This window comes from Phytophthora ramorum (genome assembly GCF_020800215.1).
Source record: "Phytophthora ramorum isolate Pr-102 chromosome Unknown Phyram_PR-102_s0005, whole genome shotgun sequence".
Lineage (NCBI taxonomy): Eukaryota > Oomycota > Peronosporomycetes > Peronosporales > Peronosporaceae > Phytophthora > Phytophthora ramorum.
In genome coordinates, this window is record NW_027150651.1 from 2,485,120 (window position 1) to 2,505,676 (window position 20,557).

Here is a 20,557-nt window from a genome sequence, read left to right on the forward strand (position 1 = left end):
TTGATGTCCCGTTCGGTGATGCGTACTGCTCCGGGGTAGCAGTACTCACAAGCAGTGTCATAAGGCACTGCGCAAGGAAGTCCAATACCGACTGCACCATGGTGCAGTCGTTCAAGTTTACCACGCTTCGAGAACTTCTCGTAGCGCTCCCGCGCCTGGCTAATCCGGTCGCGATAGCCAGCGGGGTTTTTGTTGAGGTTTTCAACAAAGGCACTCCAACTCTGACAAAGTGCCTGCCACTCGGGCACTTTGCTTCTGCGAGAAATCTTCTTGCTCGCAAACCATCTGAGCTCATGGAAGAGCCCGATGTAGTAATCGCGCCTCTGATCCGTCATCGGATCAAAGTGAAACCCCTTCGCGACGTCATCGTCAACGATGGCGTTGCACGAATACAGTGCGTACAGATTCGGTGGCACGGTCGCACCGAATCGGCTGCTGATCTCAAACTGAGACGGCATCCACGGCTCGTGCACTGGCTCAGTGCGCGAGGCCACAACAACAACGGACGGAGTGGAGTCATCTCCATCCCGCGGAGTCGCTAAGACTCCAGCGGCAGCGAGCGGTGTTCCACTGCCGCTGCGCGAACGCTTCGAACCCGAAGCGTTCGAGTCGTCCTCACGGGGACGACGCAGACCCACATTGGGGTCAGTGTGGCCCGGAGACAAGGATACCTTGTCTCCTTTGAGTTCCCCCTCCTCGACTTGACTTTCATAGTCGAGGGGAACTCCCTCTCCACCCGGAGAGTAGATGCCTACGCCAGTCTCGGCAGCAATGATCTTGCCTGTCTTGTTTCGGATGGCATGTTTCTCATGCCATCTCGAGTGGTATCCAGCAACAGAGAGGCGACTCTCTGTTGCCGCGCTTGTCGACATCGCCGTCGAGGCGATGTCAGTAGCGGTCGTGGCTGAGGCAGCGGCCGTCGTCACCATGGAGGCGACAACAGCACTAGCTGTTGCCGAAGTGGCTGGTGTCTTAGACGAAGACGTCGTTGGCGTGCTCATTGGGAATGAGCACGTGTTCTCCCGAAGAAAATACGGATTGACGTGTCGAGACCGGCACGTCAAATCCTAACGGGGGGATGGTGTAGCGGGGCTACACATTCGGTTCACCTCCTACCTTAGTGCAACATGCACTAATGGATACATTCAGGTTGACCACTCCACAGGGTGGTTCACATTCATAGCAAAAGCATATGACTGGTAGAAAGTAACATCTTTTTACCAATGAGAGTCATTCAATAGATAGGGATTTTGCCAGCCATCCGATGGCAGAACCTCTCATTAAAAATATCAGTTTTAGGAGGAAACCCCATTTACAATCAATACAGTTCTCATTTGGCACCAAAGCTATCGTTCGGTTCCTTTATCTAAGTTTAAGTATACTTACGGATACAAGTATACTGAACCTAAGTTAAATACTCCTACGCTTCCTCATACACGTGCGCACACGTGTAAGCTTAAGTAGTGGGTCTAAGCAGACCCATTACACGCTGGTTCAAACCCAGCTGGGAGAGTTTCTTTTGCGCCACGCTAAAACCCAGCGTCCTCACCGCAAAACCAACGACTGCCGCTGCGCTGCCCGCTCTACTGGCTTGCACACGGCTTACACGCGCGCTACGGCGCTGAGCGCGATCAGGCAAGGTGCGGACAGAGATGGTCGCGGATATGTTTGAATTCAAAATAGAGATAGTGCCCAGCTGGATGACGCACTGGAGACAAACACAAACGCCCGAGGTATGGGATGGATGGGATGAAGTGACAAAAGAGCTGTAGACTATCACATGCACACAGGCGATTACCTGGATATGGATATGGAATGTAACGAGGCTATACCCAAACGGTGCACAAACAATCATTACAGCGGCAAAGTTGGGGCTCCGCAGAAGCTTGATTGAGGCGACAACACGATACTTGTGGAGCAAGTATCCGCTAACCAAGACAACTGGGCACCTCATAACAGCAGTACAATTTTTATTACATACTTGGAGGAATGCAATTGAAATGGAGAAAGAGGGGCTGGAGGACAAGGTGCTTAGAGTGGGGTGGGTGGGGGGGGGGGGGGGGGGGGTGTTCGATGGAGGTTTCAGAAGAAACCCAGGAGCAGATGGAAGTGGCAGCTTTGTGGTGGAGATGGCTGACAACATATCGGCCTACACAAGGACTGGAGGTGCGTTGGAGCGGGCGGCATCTACTGCTTTAGGGCACTCATCGACGACAAATAACGTAGCGGAGTTTGTCGGACCGCACCTACTGCTGGAGAAAGCGGTTGAAAAGAAGTGGCCACGGATCTCTGTGGTAGGAGACAGTGCGCTCATACTGGGATGGATGAAGAAGAGGAAGAAGCCAAAATCGAGAGTGATGCAACATTGGTATCGCATCACAAGGAGATTAGCGAACATATGTGAAGTCGAAACGTGAACACACCATTATCGACACCACAGCAAGGCTGCAGACTGGCTAGCCAATTGCGCAATGGACAATAAGCGAAGCGTGACAGCGGTAAATACGTATGCGGACGAGAATCACTTATTGCGCAGCGAGGTTACGGAACGAATTGACGGTGATGTCAGCCATTGGATGGACACGACATGGAAGACCCGGTTGCTTGGCACAGCACAGGGAACGGCTAGGCCATGATGTTAATGATGGAGCATATTGTTGAGTAGCGAGATGAGAACATGACAAGAAGTAATAGCCTGATAGTGGGTGGTTATTAGAGTTCGGCTCAGGGGACCAGTAACACAATAATCCCTAGTAATAAAAACAAAAATAAAAAAGAAGAACATCACTTTTTCGTCAAGCTTAGCACGTGTGTGTTTTGTGTCGACGAGATACCGTGTCTAGGAAGCTATATAGGCCAGATTAGAGTGCGGATTGCGAAGTCAAAATCTTGCGAGACTACCCATTACCTTGTACCCGGAGCGAACTGCAGTCGTTCTTGGGCACGGCTGTGTACGTGAGAAGATTTAGTCGTGGGTTTGCGGATGATGCTGCTCCATTGTTTGAACTTTTAAATTACATGACAAAAACAAAATTGAGTGGACAGCTACTCTTCGAGACCGCGTTGACTCGCTCAAATCCACGATCGGCAGCACCCCGTCCTACCGATTCCGGACTTTGACAGACCGTTCCATTTACGAATGAATGCGAGTGATTTTGCAGTCGATGGAGTCCTCTTTCAAGACGAGGGCGAGGGCGACAGAAGCGCTGAGAGACCTATAGCTTTCGGTGGGCGTAAATACAAAGCGGCCGAGAAAGACTATTCGATTCGTGAGAGAGAACTTTTAGCGATCCTGTTTGGCCTACGTCTATGGCGCATTTATCTACTCGACAAACCACCCATTCATTGTTGAGACAGATCACCGCTCACTGGAGACACTCTTCTCGCATAAAACAATCTCGCGTCGAGTGTCTCGCTGGTACGACGAATTAAGCGAATACCCGATAAACTTCCGCTACGTCCCAGCAAAGGAGAACACAGTGGTGGATGTGATTTCACGCCAGCCGGATTTCATGAACGAAGAACGAGTGACGTTCTCTTCCATAAGCAGTCGGCAAAAAGTGAAGCAGCGAATAAGAACAGATATTGTGAGTTTGGTGAACGAAGCGGTGAGCAGGTGCAGCGAAGATTAGTTTACAGCATCACAGCTGAGACATCTGAGTGGCGCGGAATCACAAGAAAAGCAGCGTGTACGCCATTTGGAACGATACACATTGGCTAACAGTAAGATTTTCTATCAAGCACCTAGTGATGAGCTTCCACGACTGGTTCTCCCGAATATAAAGACATTATTGAACCGATCCTGTTCGAGTTTGTAATGGGTCTGCTTAGACCCACTACTTAAGCTTACACGTGTGCGCACGTGTATGAGGAAGCGTAGGAGTATTTAACTTAGGTTCAGTATACTTGTATCCGTAAGTATACTTAAACTAAGACAAAGGAACCGAACGATAGCTTTGGTGCCAAATGAGAACTGTATTGATTGTAAATGGGGTTTCCTCCTAAAACTGATATTTTTAATGAGAGGTTCTGCCATCGGATGGCTGGCAAAATCCCTATCTATTGAATGACTCTCATTGGTAAAAAGATGTTACTTTCTACCAGTCATATGCTTTTGCTATGAATGTGAACCACCCTGTGGAGTGGTCAACCTGAATGTATCCATTAGTGCATGTTGCACTAAGGTAGGAGGTGAACCGAATGTGTAGCCCCGCTACAGAGTTTCATGGTGTTAAGTGTTATGGACACTCAGGTGTGGAAAGAACGCTGCGTCATGTCGAGAAGGACTATTACTGGAGGTACATGGAGCGTTCGATCCGCTCCTATGTGAGATTGCGTCAAGTTTGTCAGAGAATTAAGGGTCGAAATACGAAGCCTCCTGGATTATTACGCTCGCATCCTATTCCAACAGCGAGGTGGACGCACCTTGCCATGGATTTCATTGTAGCACTTCCGGAGACAACAGCAGGGTTTGGTTCGATTATAGTTGTGATCGATTGCTTAACGAAGCGTGCTAACTTTGTGTCTACCACAACAATTGCGACTACCTTGGAGACACCCAAATTGTACCGCGATCGTGTATTTGCGCTTCATGGGTTGCCCAATGAGATTTTATCGGACCGGGATTCTAAGTTTACGTCTTCAGTCTGAACGAAACCTGTGTGATATGCTTGGGACTCGTCAAAAATTAACCACTGTTTTCAGATAACAGGAAAATGGTGTTACTGAGTGTGTTAATCAGACTATTGAAAGTTATCTTCGAGCATTCAGCAACATCAATAGTGATGATTGGGATGAATTGTTGGCTTTGGCCGAGTTCGCGTACAATTCGCGCTACCAAGCGTCCATTTGTATGTCCCCTTTCAAGGCAGACTTGGGTTACTTGCCCGTGACACCAGCGCGATGGAAATCATTGCAGCAAAACAGCATAGCAGTTCGTGACACAGTCCAGACATTTTTGTATGAGGAGTTCGTGGAGCGACAAAAGGACCTCTTAGCCCAATCAAGGCGAGCTTTGCAGTCATCTCAAGACCGAATAAGTAATTGCTGTGACAAAAATCGACCTGTTCAGCAGTTCGAGATTGGAGATCGTGTGTTATTGTCGCCAACCAACTTGGCTACATTTCATGCTGGCACTACGAAAAGGAAACTGGGTCCAAAATGGATTGGACCATACACTGTTTCAGAGCAGGTCAAACATGACTACTACTGTTTCGAGCTTCCAACCCGCGTCAAATTTCACCCAGTGTTCCATACCTCCTTGCTTAAGCCGTACATCCGGAGTAATCGGCCCGGCCAGGACATTTTTAAGGTTCGATTGCCTGATGCAAGTGACGGTGAGCTGGTTGAGGATATTGTTGGCTGTCGTCGCCGAAAAGGCAAACCACCTGAACACAAAGTCAAGTGACTGGGACAATCACGCTCCACATGGGAACCTTTGGAAAATTTGCAGTACGTCCTCTACCTAGTCCACAACTACCACGAGCAACAAGCGCAACAACATCCGAAATGGTCGAAGAATGCAAAAACTCAAGCAAAGTAGCAAGGACACCTTTCGAGGGAGGGCATGAAACGGGTTCACGTGAGTCCAAGGACAAGTAGTCAGCGCACCCGTGGGGATAATTAGCAGCAACATCATTGGGTCGCACCATGACAGGTGCCTGGATGCAAGTTCCGCAGCGGGAAAGATAGGGACCTGGCCAATTAAGTTTAGTTTGATGCAGATTTAGTAAGAAAGTCAGTAGGGGAGGAAAGCTGGTGGTGTTGAAGCGCCGGCATGGCGTACCAGCTAGCGCCTCTCATTCTGGAATCAACCACAAAGAACACATTTGAGTGCTACTTTGGCCAAGTAGCTTCGTGAGGCTCTCCACAACTTCGACGAACTGAGCGAGAGGCTCCACGACCGTATCAACTATTTCAACGACCTACACGCCTATGCAATTGCTACCAAATCGCATTCTGTAGCCGAGCTCGAGCAGTGAGCTCAGCTAAAGTTGTGACAGTTTGGTTGCCATTGCACATCGCCCAATCACATTGCCATGCTACATATTATGCGTACCGTTAACTTCAGTGCAGATGTTGCGGCGCGCAGAAGATGCGCTGTATTAATAGACGACTGGAAAAATTGAGCGTTGTCGTACACAAACGGTAAGATCGCCTCGATAGTAATGTCTTCGTGCCAGCAGTGCCGTACGAAAACGACCGAGCACCTCTTCGCGAAGCCCTACATGCAGTGTTGGCAAAGTCCCAACATTTCGGCCAACCGTAAAAAGTCCGTCCAGGCCGGATGGCCTAAAGTCGTGGCGGAAGGACTAAACCGGCAAAATCTGCCATGAGCTAAACAGCAGTATTTTACCTATATATTAGCGAATTAAATAAATACGTTTTTTAATTTTCGTACTGGCCGTTGACCTCTGTTGCGGGAAAGGTGTTGGCGCCTGTGGTCTGAAGCAACTTCGCGAGAGCAGAGAGCCGTGCTGACAGCATCGCGGCGAACGTATCAAATGTGTCCGCGGCGACGCTGGCATCAAACGGGCCGGGTGATTCTTCGGCGGGCGTGCAGGAGGTGTTCCCGGTGGCGTCACTCGCCGGCCGCTTCCGTGGCTCTCTGATGCTGGTGTTCCGCGACAAGCGGAATGCGGCGCAGAAGGTAAAGGTGGTGCGTCCGTTGGCGATTTCGTGGCGGCGTGGCGACTTGGACCTGTCGATGGAGCTGCACACGATGGTGTTCGTGAACGAGACAGTGTCGATGCCGCCGAGGCGGTGTCTGTGGCGCTGAGTCGCGCGTCTGCTTTGTTGACTGGCGCTCGATTGGACGTCAAGGGCGTGAACATGGCGCTGCCTCGCCGGAGCGACTTCGTGCTGCTGCATCGCGTGGACAGCGGTCGCGAGCGGGTGGTGGCTGGCGAGCTGCAGTCAAGCGACGTGAGCTGGGTGAAGGCGGTCGACGTGGTGCTGGCACCGCGCACGGCCAAGTCGCAGACCATGACGGTGTCCACGAACGTGACGTTGGTGGACTCGGTGTCGTCTCGGTCCGTGGTGATGGAGGTGTCGCAGTATCCCGGACTCTCGGTCTCTGGTTTCGGCGGCGATGCTGGAGCCGGTGGTGGTGGAGAGCACGGAGGACGAGGCGGCGCTGGTGTCCATGGGCGCGTTGGACGTATTTGGCGAGTCGCTGGGCAGCGCTGCGATGTGGTTGAATTCTGGCCTGTGAACATGGGAGTTAGCGGGCGCGCCTATCCGCCTCCATGAATGGCCTGGTGTTCGACAGCAAACACGCGGACGTATAAGAGTGTGCTTGCGGTATCGCGATAAACCTATCGAACGCAACAGCGGCGACGCTGGCATTAAACAGGTCGGATAATTTTTCGGTGAACGTGCTGGGGGTGTTCCTGGCGGCGTCAATCGCCGACCGCTTACGTCGATCTCTGGGGTTGACGTTCTGGGTCAATCAGAATTAGGTGTGCCCGTTGGCAATTTCGTGGCAGCGTGCCGACTTTGTTGTGTAGATCATGGCTACATGGCATATGAAATCAATTCAAGTACATCAAACAACGTCGCGAGGGCATCGAGAGATTCGAATGAAGAAAACTCCGGCGACGAGGAAGACAACGAGTTCGAAGAAATTACAGAGGCGGTCACACACCCATAATGATCAAAACTTTCCACAAGAAGACTTGGATCTCAAGGGATTCCGTGGCCAGAAGGCAACACTCGTAGAACTATTTTGTCAAACTTCGATAGAGGATATTTAGCAGTACATTCGAAGTAGAATCATTTCAACATCATTAGGAGCAGCCACTAAGAAATTTTCAAGATGGTCTGCTGCTGACGATACAACCGCAATGTCAGTCTCTTGGCTTGGTCGTGGCCATCATCACCTCGACCTTCATCCGCCCACACCGCGATTCGCCTGCGACTTGCCATTCGCGGCCGCTGTTCAGGCAGAGCAGCACCATGACCCAATTTCAGAATCGACAAATACATCATCTAAATATTTATCCCACGTCGAAAGTGTTAGGGCTCCATCAATATTGTCCACAGGATCTTCAGCCTCGCTATCCTCATCGTTATTCATCGCACCACGCAGGGGTGACGGGCTGGATAATCGGTAACTGTTTTCTGCATCATGTATTATTTGTCTCTTGTTTGGAGATATGATAAGTTTTTTTTGGGATCTGAAGTCTCAACCTTCTGATCACGGCGACGGGCATGCTGAGCGACGATCTGAAAATCAAGCACTTTCAATGGATCCATTTGATTGCGCTTTGGTGTGTAGATTGATCCAAGGTCACTAAAACCTCGCTCGCACGTGGCCATATTTACAGCAATTGAAAGCACTCTCATGGCGCGTTTCGGGAGGAAGCTCTGTGGGCGTTCGGCTGCAACACTCTCCCAGTATTCCCAGGTAGCACCAATGAACTCACTCGGTTTCGTTCGCGTAAAGCGTCCTTTCATCCAAGCTAACATATCACGCCGTATCTGGCCGATATCCTCTGTAGTGAACAGCCGACGGTAGTAGTAAACCGCAATTTTGCACAGCGCACCAATCCCAGACACGGGAGTATGGGGCATTTTCCTCTCGATTTCGGCGTACAAAGGATGCAGCGCAAACCCCAGCATGAACAACGGTTGCTCGCACTGTGCCCAACGAGACTCGATACAACCCACCAGTGTATCACGACAAGTGATGTGCTGCTGAAATCCTTTGTGAATGTCGCGAAATGAAAGTACGACATCTCCAACCGTATTCTCGTCTTTCTGTAATCTATACGATGCGTAAGCAAGTGGTGCGAAAACAGCTTCCGCTTTCTTGAGCTCATTCCAAAACAGGGGATCACCAAAAGCTCGTAAATGCGCTGGAAAATCTTCGTAGCTCTTGTACCGGCGGTAGAACAATTGCAATGCTGACTGTACGCGCAATAAATATGCGAAACAACCGTGCATCGAGTTCCATCTCGTTTCACACAGTGTTCGTAGTGCCAAGGTTTTCCCGTAGCATTTCTTCATCATTTGGCGTGCTCGCGGCAGCCATTTACTATACGAAGTGTTAACAATGATGACTGCTGTTGGGCCACAGATTTAAACGAAGATCGCAATAAGGTTCTTGACATCGTGGGCGAAACAGAAAAGAAAAAAATATGTGCGACCAGTGAATTGCCAATATTCGACGAGCGCGTGCACATTGCCCTGTGTTATCGGTGACGATTGCTCCTACACGCCACTGCTCTTGCTGAACTTGTTCCAGTACTTGTTCGAGCTGTTTGGCAATTGCTACTCTATGATGTTCATCTTCAGCGGGTAGTAGAGCGTAGGTGAGTAAAACTCCAAAAAGTGACAGCTGGCAACCTAGCCTGTGTTCCTTACAAATACTCATCTACACGTCTGAAAGTAGGTTGATTCAGCCCCCTGTTGTAGTCGCCACACACTTGAGCGCTTTTTTATCCATATCCTTGCACCGACTAGCATGGTATTGTAGAACACGTTTGCCTAAAGAACGGCGAGAAGGAAGAATATCCGATACCCCCGGGCACAACAGCTCCAAAACTCGACGAATTGAACGACTCTCAACGAGCCGATCAGGGAAATGATTATCAGCGTGCGCTTCAATAATGGAACACTCTAGTTGCTTGATTTCACTTTTTGTGAATATCCGCTTCTGCTTCTTCATTTTCTTGGCCGATACTGATTTCTGCCTTTTGTGCCCCGGAGATGACCGCTTGTCGAGTACCAGCGAACGGCGAGCACGCGGGTGACCTACAGGTCGAGTTCCGGGGCGAGGAGATGGTACGGCTGCTTGCTGAGATCTAGTCCTCGATGCAACAGATTGTGACATTGCTCTTGGAGTTACCTCAAAGGATAGCGCAGGGCACGTGCTACTACCGGTGTTGTAATCAGTCGTGGTGACGCTGGTGGAGCTTGTGCCGCCTGGTAATGAACGCAGTTGATGAGGTGGCTCGCGTAATTGCGTGCTCTGCCGATGATTACTTTGGGCGGGGTCATTGTCGTGCGCAGCCCTGCAGAACCTACACTCGCGGTAGCCATAGCCTCCTCCAGCCTTCCCCAACTCTGGCAATAGCTTGAAGTGTCTAGCTTCCTGGGCTTGAGGGCGACCTGATGCCATCTTTTACTCTTTTTTGAGGCGAAGCTTTTCAATGTGGGGCTAAGATACATTCGGCCCGATCGGGCCATGGCCGTATGGCCTAAATCCCTCGGCAAAACCACGTTTCGGCCATCGATTGGCCGAAACATTAAGTCCCTACTGCCAACACTGCTACGTGGTAACCTCGTTTCAGAACCTTGTAATACGGCATCCCTTCCTAAACACATATACAAGTTCTCACAAATAGTAAAGGGTATTCGTTGATCTTGTACAAGACTTTTGTGACGCAGATTGCTGCTCGCAATGGATTGGCGGGGTGCATGAGCACACTCGTGACGACAGGTCAATCACCCGCCCCACGCGTTAATCTCCACGTGGTATGTTAACGAATAATCGAGCTGTTGATGTGCAGGATTTGATCGGTAGGCCCACGATGGATGAGTGTGTGTTGAGCTGATGCCTAGCTCTTCCGCGAGTCCCTCGATATGCCGCCGCCGCCGAGCTACCATCTCGACAATCGCGCTGGAGCTGCCCATTCCTCAATCTCCATCGACCCACCATGGCGCAGTCTCACCTGACCGACCGCATCTCCGTCGAGAGCCTCCCGAAGCCCAGAACCACCGACGCACAATCTCACCCAAGTTATGCCGAGCTCAAGTCTCCCGCCGACCCGGTGCAGTTGGAAAGTGGCAGTCTGCGCCCACCCAATGGTTCCGTGTCCGCGTATAGCTGGGAAAACCTGGGCATGCTCACCCACATTGCAGCTGTTGGCGTCGTCTACGGCACCGTGAGCGGAGTCATCTACTCGGTGCTCAACAACTACCTGCACATGTCCACCACGTTGGTTGCGACGGCGACGGCACTTGTGACGTTCCCACGCGCGCTTCGCTTATTCACGGGCATGCTGACCGACACTTGTCCAATCTTCGGCTACCGCCGCCGGCCGTACATGATCATCGGCTGGTCGCTGTCGTTCATCTCATGCCTGCTCATGGCTGCGTTGCCGCTCGGCGAACCTTACTACACGGATGCGTCGTTATCGGACATCGCCACCGTTGACATGACGCCAGAGCAACTGGCTACGCTGAACACGGACGCTCCGAACCACGGCATCAAGCTGATTATTCTCATGATGATCGCCAATTTCGGCACGGTGATGGCGTACAGCGGCTTCAACGGGGCACTGATGGACGTCTCGCAGCGCGAACCGGAGGCCTCACGCGGCTCCGTAATTGCTGATGTCAACATCGTTCACTACGTTTTCACAATTTTCTCGTCCTTCATGACGGGTATTGGCCTGAACAGTGAAGACTACGGCGGCACGTTCTCGTGGACTATGGGTTTCAATGCTATCATGTGGATCTGTGCTGCGGCATCGCTCCTTACCATTCCGTTTTCATGGTACTGCATCCAAGAGGTGAAGGGTGAACGCGCGCAGATGTCAGGCTTCAAATTCTTGTACAATATTTTCCAGGAGCGTCTGATCTATCGCTACGCTGCCTACCGCTTCTTCTACAACGTTTGCTCTCAGATCACTGTGACAGCGTCGAGTGTGATTCAAAGCGACTGGGCGAATGTGGAGCCGCTGAACTCGGGGATCGCTAGTATGCTCACGGCAATTCTGACGATGGGTGGCGTGTACCTGATCAAGAACCGAGGTCTGCACTGGAATTGGCGGTACATTATCGCCTTCTGCCAAATTTGTGTCGTGGTCATCGACGCTTTTCCGACGCTGTTCACGATTTGGGACGTGTATCGCAGCCAGTGGTTTTGGTTGGGCGTACCGCTAGTGGCGGAGCTTCCCGCTGCAGCGGGTGACTATGTGACTCAGCTATTCATGATTGAAATCGAGAACCAGAAGGGATTCGAGGCTACGCTTCTCGGACTTGGCGTCACAACGCAATCTGTCGGTACTCCTTTCGCGACCGTGATTACAAAGTCTGTGGACGGGTACTTTGACATTGGCCGCACCTTCATCGAGCAAGACAACCACTACGTTCGGTCGCAGGTCACGTACACGTATATTATCGCGTACGCGTTCAATATTATCTCGGTGGTATTCGTATTGTGGCTGCCGAAGCAGAAGAAGGAGGTTCACAAGATGCAGCGAGAGAACCGCAAGAGCAAGTTCTGGGGTATTGTGACCATCAGCTATCTCATCTTCTCGTTGGCGTGGACTCTGATGACCAATATCCTCAGTCTGTTCGACTCGACGAGCTGCTTGCGCATCGCTGGTGGCAGTGGGTGCTGATCAAACCACGAGAGATAGGAAACCTCACGCGCTCGCGTATTTTTTGCTTTGTTTCCACCGTTTAGCGTAGAAGTAGTTCAGCATTTGTTCGTACGACTTGCTGCCATCGGGGCAAAAAAACTTGATAATACAAAGATATTTGCATAGCTCTTTCACATCTTCTTGACTCTCTCAAAAGTTGTTTGTTTCAAGCTAACACCACCACAAGCTGCTCGAATGCAGAGTTTGAAGGCGCGCAACACCAGTCGAGCATGATGAACTCAACTGTTGTGTTGCAATTGCTGTAGTCGCAACATGACCGTGTCGTTTCACACACAACACACGCACAAAGAATCATGCAGAGTTCAGTGTTCATATATGTTATGTACCTGGGCGAGTCGCACACCGGCAGCTGCAGGCTGTCCTCCATCGGAGCGCGCAACATGAAGACCCTGTAACACGGTCCCCAGTCAGGTTTCTTCTGGCGATACAGCATTGTACGTGACTGCCCTCGCTTTATGCACTGGATTGGTGATGTGGGGCGTGACGGGGACTCCTGCACGCTGCTATCAGCGAACGGGTGATCGGAGCGGATCATCATGATGGTGCATCGATGACTCCTTAATCGCCCGCCTCACGTTGTGCATTGGTGCGCCCCCGCTCAGATCTCCCACACTGCAACGTGGGCCTCGCCACAGACGAACTACCAGCACGATGCTGCCCACATCTCAATTTCCATCGACCCACCATGGCGCAGTCTCACCTGACCGACCGCATCTCCGTCGAGAGCCTCCCGAAGCCCAGAACCACCGACGCACAATCTCACCCAAGTTATGCCGAGCTCAAGTCTCCCGCCGACCCGGTGCAGTTGGAAAGTGGCAGTCTGCGCCCACCCAATGGTTCCGTGTCCGCGTATAGCTGGGAAAACCTGGGCATGCTCACCCACATTGCAGCTGTTGGCGTCGTCTACGGCACCGTGAGCGGAGTCATCTACTCGGTGCTCAACAACTACCTGCACATGTCCACCACGTTGGTTGCGACGGCGACGGCACTTGTGACGTTCCCACGCGCGCTTCGCTTATTCACGGGCATGCTGACCGACACTTGTCCAATCTTCGGCTACCGCCGCCGGCCGTACATGATCATCGGCTGGTCGCTGTCGTTCATCTCATGCCTGCTCATGGCTGCGTTGCCGCTCGGCGAACCTTACTACACGGATGCGTCGTTATCGGACATCGCCACCGTTGACATGACGCCAGAGCAACTGGCTACGCTGAACACGGACGCTCCGAACCACGGCATCAAGTTGATTATTCTCATGATGATCGCCAATTTCGGCACGGTGATGGCGTACAGCGGCTTCAACGGGGCACTGATGGACGTCTCGCAGCGTGAACCGGAGGCATCACGCGGCACTGTCATGGGTGACGTTATTGTAGTTCACTACGTCTTCATGGTCATCTCTTCTTTCATGACGGGGATTGGACTCAACGGTGAAGACTACGGCGGCACGTTCTCGTGGACTATGGGTTTCAATGCTATCATGTGGGTCTGCGCCGCGATATCGTTCCTCACAATCCCATTCTCTTGGTACTGCATTCAAGAAGTGAAGGGTGAGCGCGCGCAGATGCCCATACTGCCGTTCCTGTACAATCTTTTCCAGGAGCGAGTGATCTACCGCTATGCTGCCTACCGCTTCTTTTACACCGTATTCTCGACGATCACGGTAACGGCGTCGAGTGTCATTCAAAGCGACTGGGCAAAGGTAGAGCCACTGAACTCGGGCATCGCTAGTATGCTAACGGCTTTCCTCACAATCAGTGGCACCTACCTGGTCAAGACGCGTGGTTTGCACTGGAATTGGCGTTATATCATCATCGTCTGCGAAGTTTGTGTCGTGTTTATTGATGCCATTCCGACCTTACTCACGATTTGGGACGTATATCGTAGCCAGTGGTTCTGGCTGGGCGTGCCTCTTGTGGCCGAAGTGCCGTACGCTGCTGGCGACTACGTTGCGCAGCTCTTCATGATTGAGATCGAGAACCAAAAAGGCTTTGAGGCCACGCTTCTCGGACTTGCGGTAACCACACAGTCCGTTGGGTCTCCCTTTGCGACTGTAATCACCAAGTCCGTGGACGGGTACTTTGACATTGGCCGCACCTTCATCGAACAAGACACCCATTACGTTCGGTCGCAAGTCACGTACACGTACCTTATCGCGTATGCGTTCAACCTGGTCTCGATGACCTTCGTCTTCTACCTGCCCAAGCAGAAGGATGAAATCCACGAGATGCAGCGAGAGAACCGCAAGAGCAAGTTCTGGGGCGTTGTGACGATTGCGTACATCATCTTCTCGCTGGCGTGGACGCTGATGACCAATATCCTCAGCCTGTTCGACTCGACGAGCTGTCTGCGAATTGCTGGTGGGACCGGATGCTAATAACTCGAAGCGACTAACTAGTCTTCAGGATCAACCTATTTGCCATCAATTGAAGACGTTCGCTTCCCCGCAAAACCTGCTTCACCACTTCTTGTCGACTTTTGCTGCTGCCAATCCGAATGTTTCATATTTCCTGCTTGCTCGCTCCTCTGACATTCCGCTGTTGACTTGAGAGTCTGATACCGTGGCGGGGCTATAGCGATCAGTGGGTCTTCGACACAATGAATGCGTTTCGACATTTTGAAACAACGGGAGGTTTACGATGGACTTGTCCCGAGCGGCTCGTAAACGCGCGGACACCATAGAAAGGAGAGAAGACTCGCCAGTCAACGTCGCCGTATGCCCCAGCAAGCTCCTCTGTATTCGTTGGCGAGCGCTTGCTAGGCGAGATAGAAGCGGGTGGTGCTGCGATGGCGGCAACGACAACAACGAGCACCAGTATCGATCTTTGGCGGGATGCATGGTCCCCAGGGACTGGTTTGGTCTCAGACCAAGGAGAGTAGCCCGAAAAATTGCCCTGAGTTGAGTTCGGCGTTGAAGACCCATGGCAGGTGAACGTTCTTGCCCGCTTCAACGGCGATACCGCGAGGAGCTCCAGGCTGCAGTGCAGGCTGCACGCCGGCGGTGGACAGGCAACGAGGGCGCGGGTATCGCGGGGCAAGCCGCTGCTACATGACGCGCAATTTCAGTAAAAAACGTTTCGTCAGCGCCCGGCGTCTTCAGCAATACGCCGGGCAGCTGCAGGCCGTCGCGTCGGCCGCCATGGCTTCACGTCAGCGGCGGGGAATCGCACCAAAGCACTTCAACGCTGGGAATCAGCATCAGCTAATATTGCATCTGACCCGCGCTGTCGTGCGAGGGATGCTGCAAACCATAGGCGCGCTGCACACCCGGCCGCATGGTGCATGGAGGCAATCCAGCAGCGCGAGCTCCGCCGCCACTCATTCGCCCCGCGCCCCGTTTGGCCGTGCTGTCGGCTGCCCGCTTCAACGATGGCCAAGCCCGCCGCGATGCTGACTAAGAGATCTGCCCCTTGTGCAAATCTTCAAACGATGCTGGCGGGCGGCGGCCATTTTGGTCTTCTGTGTCATGATACTCCGGGTCCCACTCGGGCGCCGAGTGTTGTTGCTTTTGCTTGCCCTCTGAGCTCGTGATGTGGCCGCAAACGTCAAGCCGACTAGAACTCGCAAGTAGTTCATCTGCTGCCGCTGCTGCGGATGGCTGGTTGCCACGGATATGAGCGATCTGCAGCTCGTGTCCACTACATGTGCATGTAGCTTGGGACGCAAGCACCGAGGGCGTCGAGTTGTTACCCCGGTGCCTATGCGCATCCCACTCGTTGAAGTGGCCGGCAGCCGCACCGAGAAGGCCTGTCTGTTTGTTTTTTGGTCTCCGCTCGGGCCTCGTAGGCCATTCTGCAATCTTCTCCGTCTCGACCAAGTCGTCCCTTGCCATGCGTATGCTCTCCAGTGTCCCGGGAACCAGCCTCGATAAGCTACCGACCGGCGTCTCCTTCGACGCGCCCAAGCCCCGAGAGGTGGCGCCGTTCTTACGCAGCCTGCGCCGCATGCTCGAGAACGAGAGCGACGAGGTCCTGCGCTGGACGCCTGACGGCCGCGCCTTTGAGATCCTCGACATGGCCCGCATGCAGGATGAGGTGCTGCCCAAGTACTTCAAGCACCGCAAATACACGAGCTTCCAGCGGCAGCTCAACTACTTCAGCTTCAAAAAGTGGACCAAGTCCAAGGCCGTCGTCTGCACCTTCTCCAACGACTGCTTCCTGCGCGATAGGCCCGACCTCGCGTGGCGCATTACGCGCAAGAAGTCGGTGCACACGCACGGCAGCTCCACGCCGCGCAAGCCCCGACCGGCGGCTACTTCGTCCGCTGCTGCCAACACACTCAACGTGAAGCTGGAGCCCGTGAAGCTGGAGCCGCAGCAGCTGAGCTCCTGGAAGAGAGACATCGCCATTCATGTGCCCAATACGCTGCTCTTTGGCGGCGCGTTCGGCAACGGGCGCCCGTTCCCGTCGCCCACCGACATGGACATGATGCTCATGGAACACGACGTGGAGCCGCACAGGTGTTACCAGTTGGGCAGCAGCCTCGCCCCGCCGACCTTGAGCGAGCAGGACGTGGACTCGCTCGAGTGGATCGACAACTTCCTGCCGTCGCTCGACGCGGCGCCTCGACAGGACGAGCCAGTGTTCGCAGGGAACACGGTGAATGTGAGTGCCGGCGCGCTCATGCGCCAGACGCCCCACTACGTGTTCCCGTCGCTCCAGCCACCACCAGGAGGAGACTACACATGCTTGGCCTCCATGTAAAGCCAGCTCGATGTTCAGGGCTTGGCAGCGTACCAAGTGAGTAGCGTAGTGTTGGCTATTTAATTCCCATTTTACGAGGAAGATCGCGAGCGGAGTCTGAACTTCAGACTCTGAAGTGCGTGCGATGCGGCTTGTTTACCTGCAGCTGCCTGGGATGCATCGTAAGGGATCTGTCCGACCAGCCTCTTCCCGATGAATGCTCCCTCGATATCCAGCGCATGCTGCTTCAACGTTGCGGTGCGCTCACCCAGGACAACAGACAAGGACACCAGGAACGTGGCAGCAGGTCGTGCTTCCGCGTAATGAGCAGTCTGGATGATTCACACTTCTGCTTGGCTAGCCAAGCAAGATCGCGCGGGTAGAGCGCATCCTAAAAAAGTGTAGTCTGTGAGGAGCTCCAGCCACCATTTGCTGATTTATCTGAGCTGCTCGGAGCTCAGATAAATCCTAGCTTCCTCGGCGGGATACAACATTCGGCAGCCCCGGTTGCAGTGTAAGTCTCCTGCGTAGTCTTTGGAGGTGATAACAATGTGAATGTATCTCCAACTCAGCTCTGCAGCGGTCATCGCTGTACATGTAGTTGCCGCATTCGTGTCTCGCTAGTAGCACGCGCTCATGCACTTCAAGGTGCATATCTAAGGGATATTATCCACGCCTTCAAGCAGGTGACTGACTGCCTAACGTGGCAAGTGACTCACCCTCTGGACAACGAAGACAACAATGCAGAGGAGCTCGCTAGAATAGACGGCGGGCTACCAAAGGTAAGCCTCCGAAGTACAGCGCCGACATTATTCGCTTCACTGTGGAAAAGGCGTCGAAGCACAGCTTTGCAGACGTGAAGGACTGACGATTCGGCGCGGGTGCCGGCAGACCTGACCAGGGAGTCCTAAGACTGCGTTTGACAGCGATGGAGTGAGCAAGCAGGGGAAATATGAAACAGTAATTCGAGGTTTTGCGGGAAAGCTGTATGTTTAAGTTGTTTGTACCGACCAAGGAGATCTGCGGGTCATTGAAGAGCAAGGATAAGGCCCGAGTTCTTAGTCCAGCTCAACGAGCACGCCCCCGTCCGTCACAAAATCGTCCTTCTCGCAGAAGAGTTCTTGAACAGTGCCGTCTCGTGGCGCACGGATCACGTGCTCCATCTTCATGGCCTCCATGATTAACAGCGGCTGGTCGGCGGTGATTGAGTCGCCGTTCTTCACCAGCACCTTGATGATCTTGCCCGGCATCGGCGCAACAATCTTGCTGTGCGTAGCTCCACCTGTGCTGCCCTCAGCGGGCTCGAATGATGGTAATGGGACGTGGAACTTGTAGACATAGCGTTGGCTGCTGTCATCACAGAAGAGGTGAAGGTCCTGGTGGTGGACCACAGCAGTCCCCTTGAATGTGCGATTGCTCACTCGGAACTTGAAGTCTCCCTTGTTGTCAATTGCGCCACTGACCGAAAGACGCACTACTGGGTTGTCTTCACTGCTCAGCGCCACCTCGTACATGTTTTTAGACAAACACTTGACAGACACCGAAGAACTTTCATCGCCATGGTTCAGTTGAAGCCTTCTTTCGAGTGTGTCCAATGAGCGGAAATGCGCTAGCGAGTCATCGGTCCATGGGGAGTGTAGCTCGGTACTCTGATTTCCACCAGAGTGGCGCTGGATTTGCTCAAGAAGAAGCAAACTCACAGCCCCCATCGCTGTAGCATAAGTTGGGTATGACCCCAAAGGTCCGAGCACGTCGTCACCAAACTTATTCAGGAAGCTCGTGTCAACACCGCCTTTTCGGAACGCAGCATGATCCGCAGTGCGGGCTACGAACTCGATATTCGTCGGGAGGCCCACGATTTGGTACTGGTGAAGCGCCCTAACCATCTTGTCCAGTGCATCCTGACGACTATCACCGTGCGCGATCAGCTTGGCGATCATTGGGTCGTAGAAGATTGAAACTTCATCTCCTTCAATGATACCTGTGTCCACACGAACGTCTTTCGATACAGGAGGCAAGCGAAGATGTTGCAAAGTACCACTCCCGGGAAGGAAATCACTGTTGGAGCACAAAGCTCGTGCCAGTAAGTCTACGCATTTTGCAACAACAAAAAGCGAATAAGCTCGAAACGTACTTGTATGGGTTTTCGGCGTAGATCCGTGCCTCAACAGCGTGGCCATGAATTTTCAGGTCCTCTTGGCGTATCGGAAGCTCTTGACCTGCGGCAACCATGAGCTGCAGCTCAACCAAATCTTGCTGCGTGATCATTTCGGTGACGGGGTGCTCCACTTGGAGACGCGTGTTCATCTCCATGAAGTAGAATGACTCGTCCTCGTCCAGAAGAAACTCGACAGTTCCGGCGCCAACGTAGCCCACAGCCTTCGCTGCAGCAACGGCAGCATCTCCCATTTTCTTGCGCAACGCTTTTGACATATTGGGCTATTACAAACACACATCGCATCGTGTAAGTGAACAAGACAAAAGCTATGCATACACGGCAGAGCCCCACTTACAGCTGGTGCCTCTTCCAACACTTTCTGATGACGTCGTTGCACGCTGCAGTCGCGTTCAAACAGGTGAATGACGTTTCCATGTTTGTCTCCGAAGATCTGGAGCTCCACATGCCGCGGCTTCGTTAGATACTTCTCGATCAGCACTCGTCCGTCTCCGAAGGACGCCTGTCCCTCCCTCACACAGGCGTCCAGAGCTTCCTGGAAGTCTTTGTCGTCCTCGACGATCCTCATGCCTTTGCCCCCGCCTCCCAGCACCGCCTTGATGAGCACCGGGTAGCCGATCTTCCTGGCTTGGCTCTGAAGGGTCTCCAAGCTCTGGTCTGCCCCGTGGTAACCAGGGGTCACAGGGACGCCCGCCTTGATCATAATGTCCTTGGACGCGCTCTTCGAGCCCATGTCTTCAATGGCCTTGACCGGTGGCCCAATGAACTCGACGCCCGCCTCCTGGCAGGCGCGCGCGAACGCCGCGTTCTCCGACAGGAAGCCGTAGCCCGGGTGCACGGCCTCGGCCCCAGAGATGCGGCAGATCTCGAGGATCTTGGGGAAGTTCAAGTAGCTCTCACTGGCGGGCGCGGGACCAAGGCGATAGGCCTCCGTGGCCAGCTGGACGTGCTGCGCGTGAGCGTCCGCGTCACTGTAGATGGCCACCGTCTCCATGTTGAGTTTCTGCGCTGACCGCAACACGCGCAGCGCGATTTCACCGCGGTTGGCCACGAGGATCTTGCGGAAGTTGCGCGTGGGCGACGTGGACAGCGAGCGCCGCGGCGACAGGCTGAGCAGTAGTGAAGGGCGGCAGAAATGCAGCATGACGTGAGGGCTTGGCAGCGAGTTGCAGAGTGACGGATGATCGAGGGGAGCGGTTGAAGTTAGGATCGGCTTCAACCTGACGAGGATTGGTTGAAAAGGAAGATAGAGATGTGATTGGTGGAGAAAGTGAAATATCACGTTGGCAAACGGAAAATTTTGT

At 53.0% G+C, this 20,557-nt stretch overlaps 3 protein-coding genes across 3 annotated transcripts; 2 read left to right on the forward strand and 1 right to left on the reverse strand.

The window, feature by feature from the left end:
* Nucleotides 1-10,661: 10,661 nt before the first annotated feature.
* KRP23_6513 (uncharacterized protein) lies at nucleotides 10,662-15,275 on the forward strand (the record flags this gene model as incomplete). The annotated part of the gene is made up of 4 exons (XM_067891713.1): nucleotides 10,662-11,760; nucleotides 11,893-12,012; nucleotides 12,998-14,179; nucleotides 15,157-15,275. 4 exons carry the CDS (start codon nucleotides 10,662-10,664, stop codon nucleotides 15,273-15,275), a joined length of 2,520 nt encoding a protein of 839 aa, XP_067746042.1.
* Nucleotides 15,276-16,225: 950 nt separating this feature from the next.
* KRP23_6514 (Heat stress transcription factor A-8) lies at nucleotides 16,226-17,098 on the forward strand (the record flags this gene model as incomplete). The annotated part of the gene is made up of 1 exon (XM_067891714.1): nucleotides 16,226-17,098. One exon carries the CDS (start codon nucleotides 16,226-16,228, stop codon nucleotides 17,096-17,098), a length of 873 nt encoding a protein of 290 aa, XP_067746043.1.
* Nucleotides 17,099-18,135: 1,037 nt separating this feature from the next.
* On the reverse strand, nucleotides 18,136-20,397 carry KRP23_6515 (Methylcrotonoyl-CoA carboxylase subunit alpha, mitochondrial; the record flags this gene model as incomplete). The annotated part of the gene is made up of 3 exons (XM_067891715.1): nucleotides 18,136-19,135; nucleotides 19,212-19,516; nucleotides 19,591-20,397. The coding sequence occupies 3 exons, from the start codon at nucleotides 20,395-20,397 to the stop codon at nucleotides 18,136-18,138; spliced, it is 2,112 nt and encodes a 703-aa protein (XP_067746044.1).
* Nucleotides 20,398-20,557: the final 160 nt, after the last annotated feature.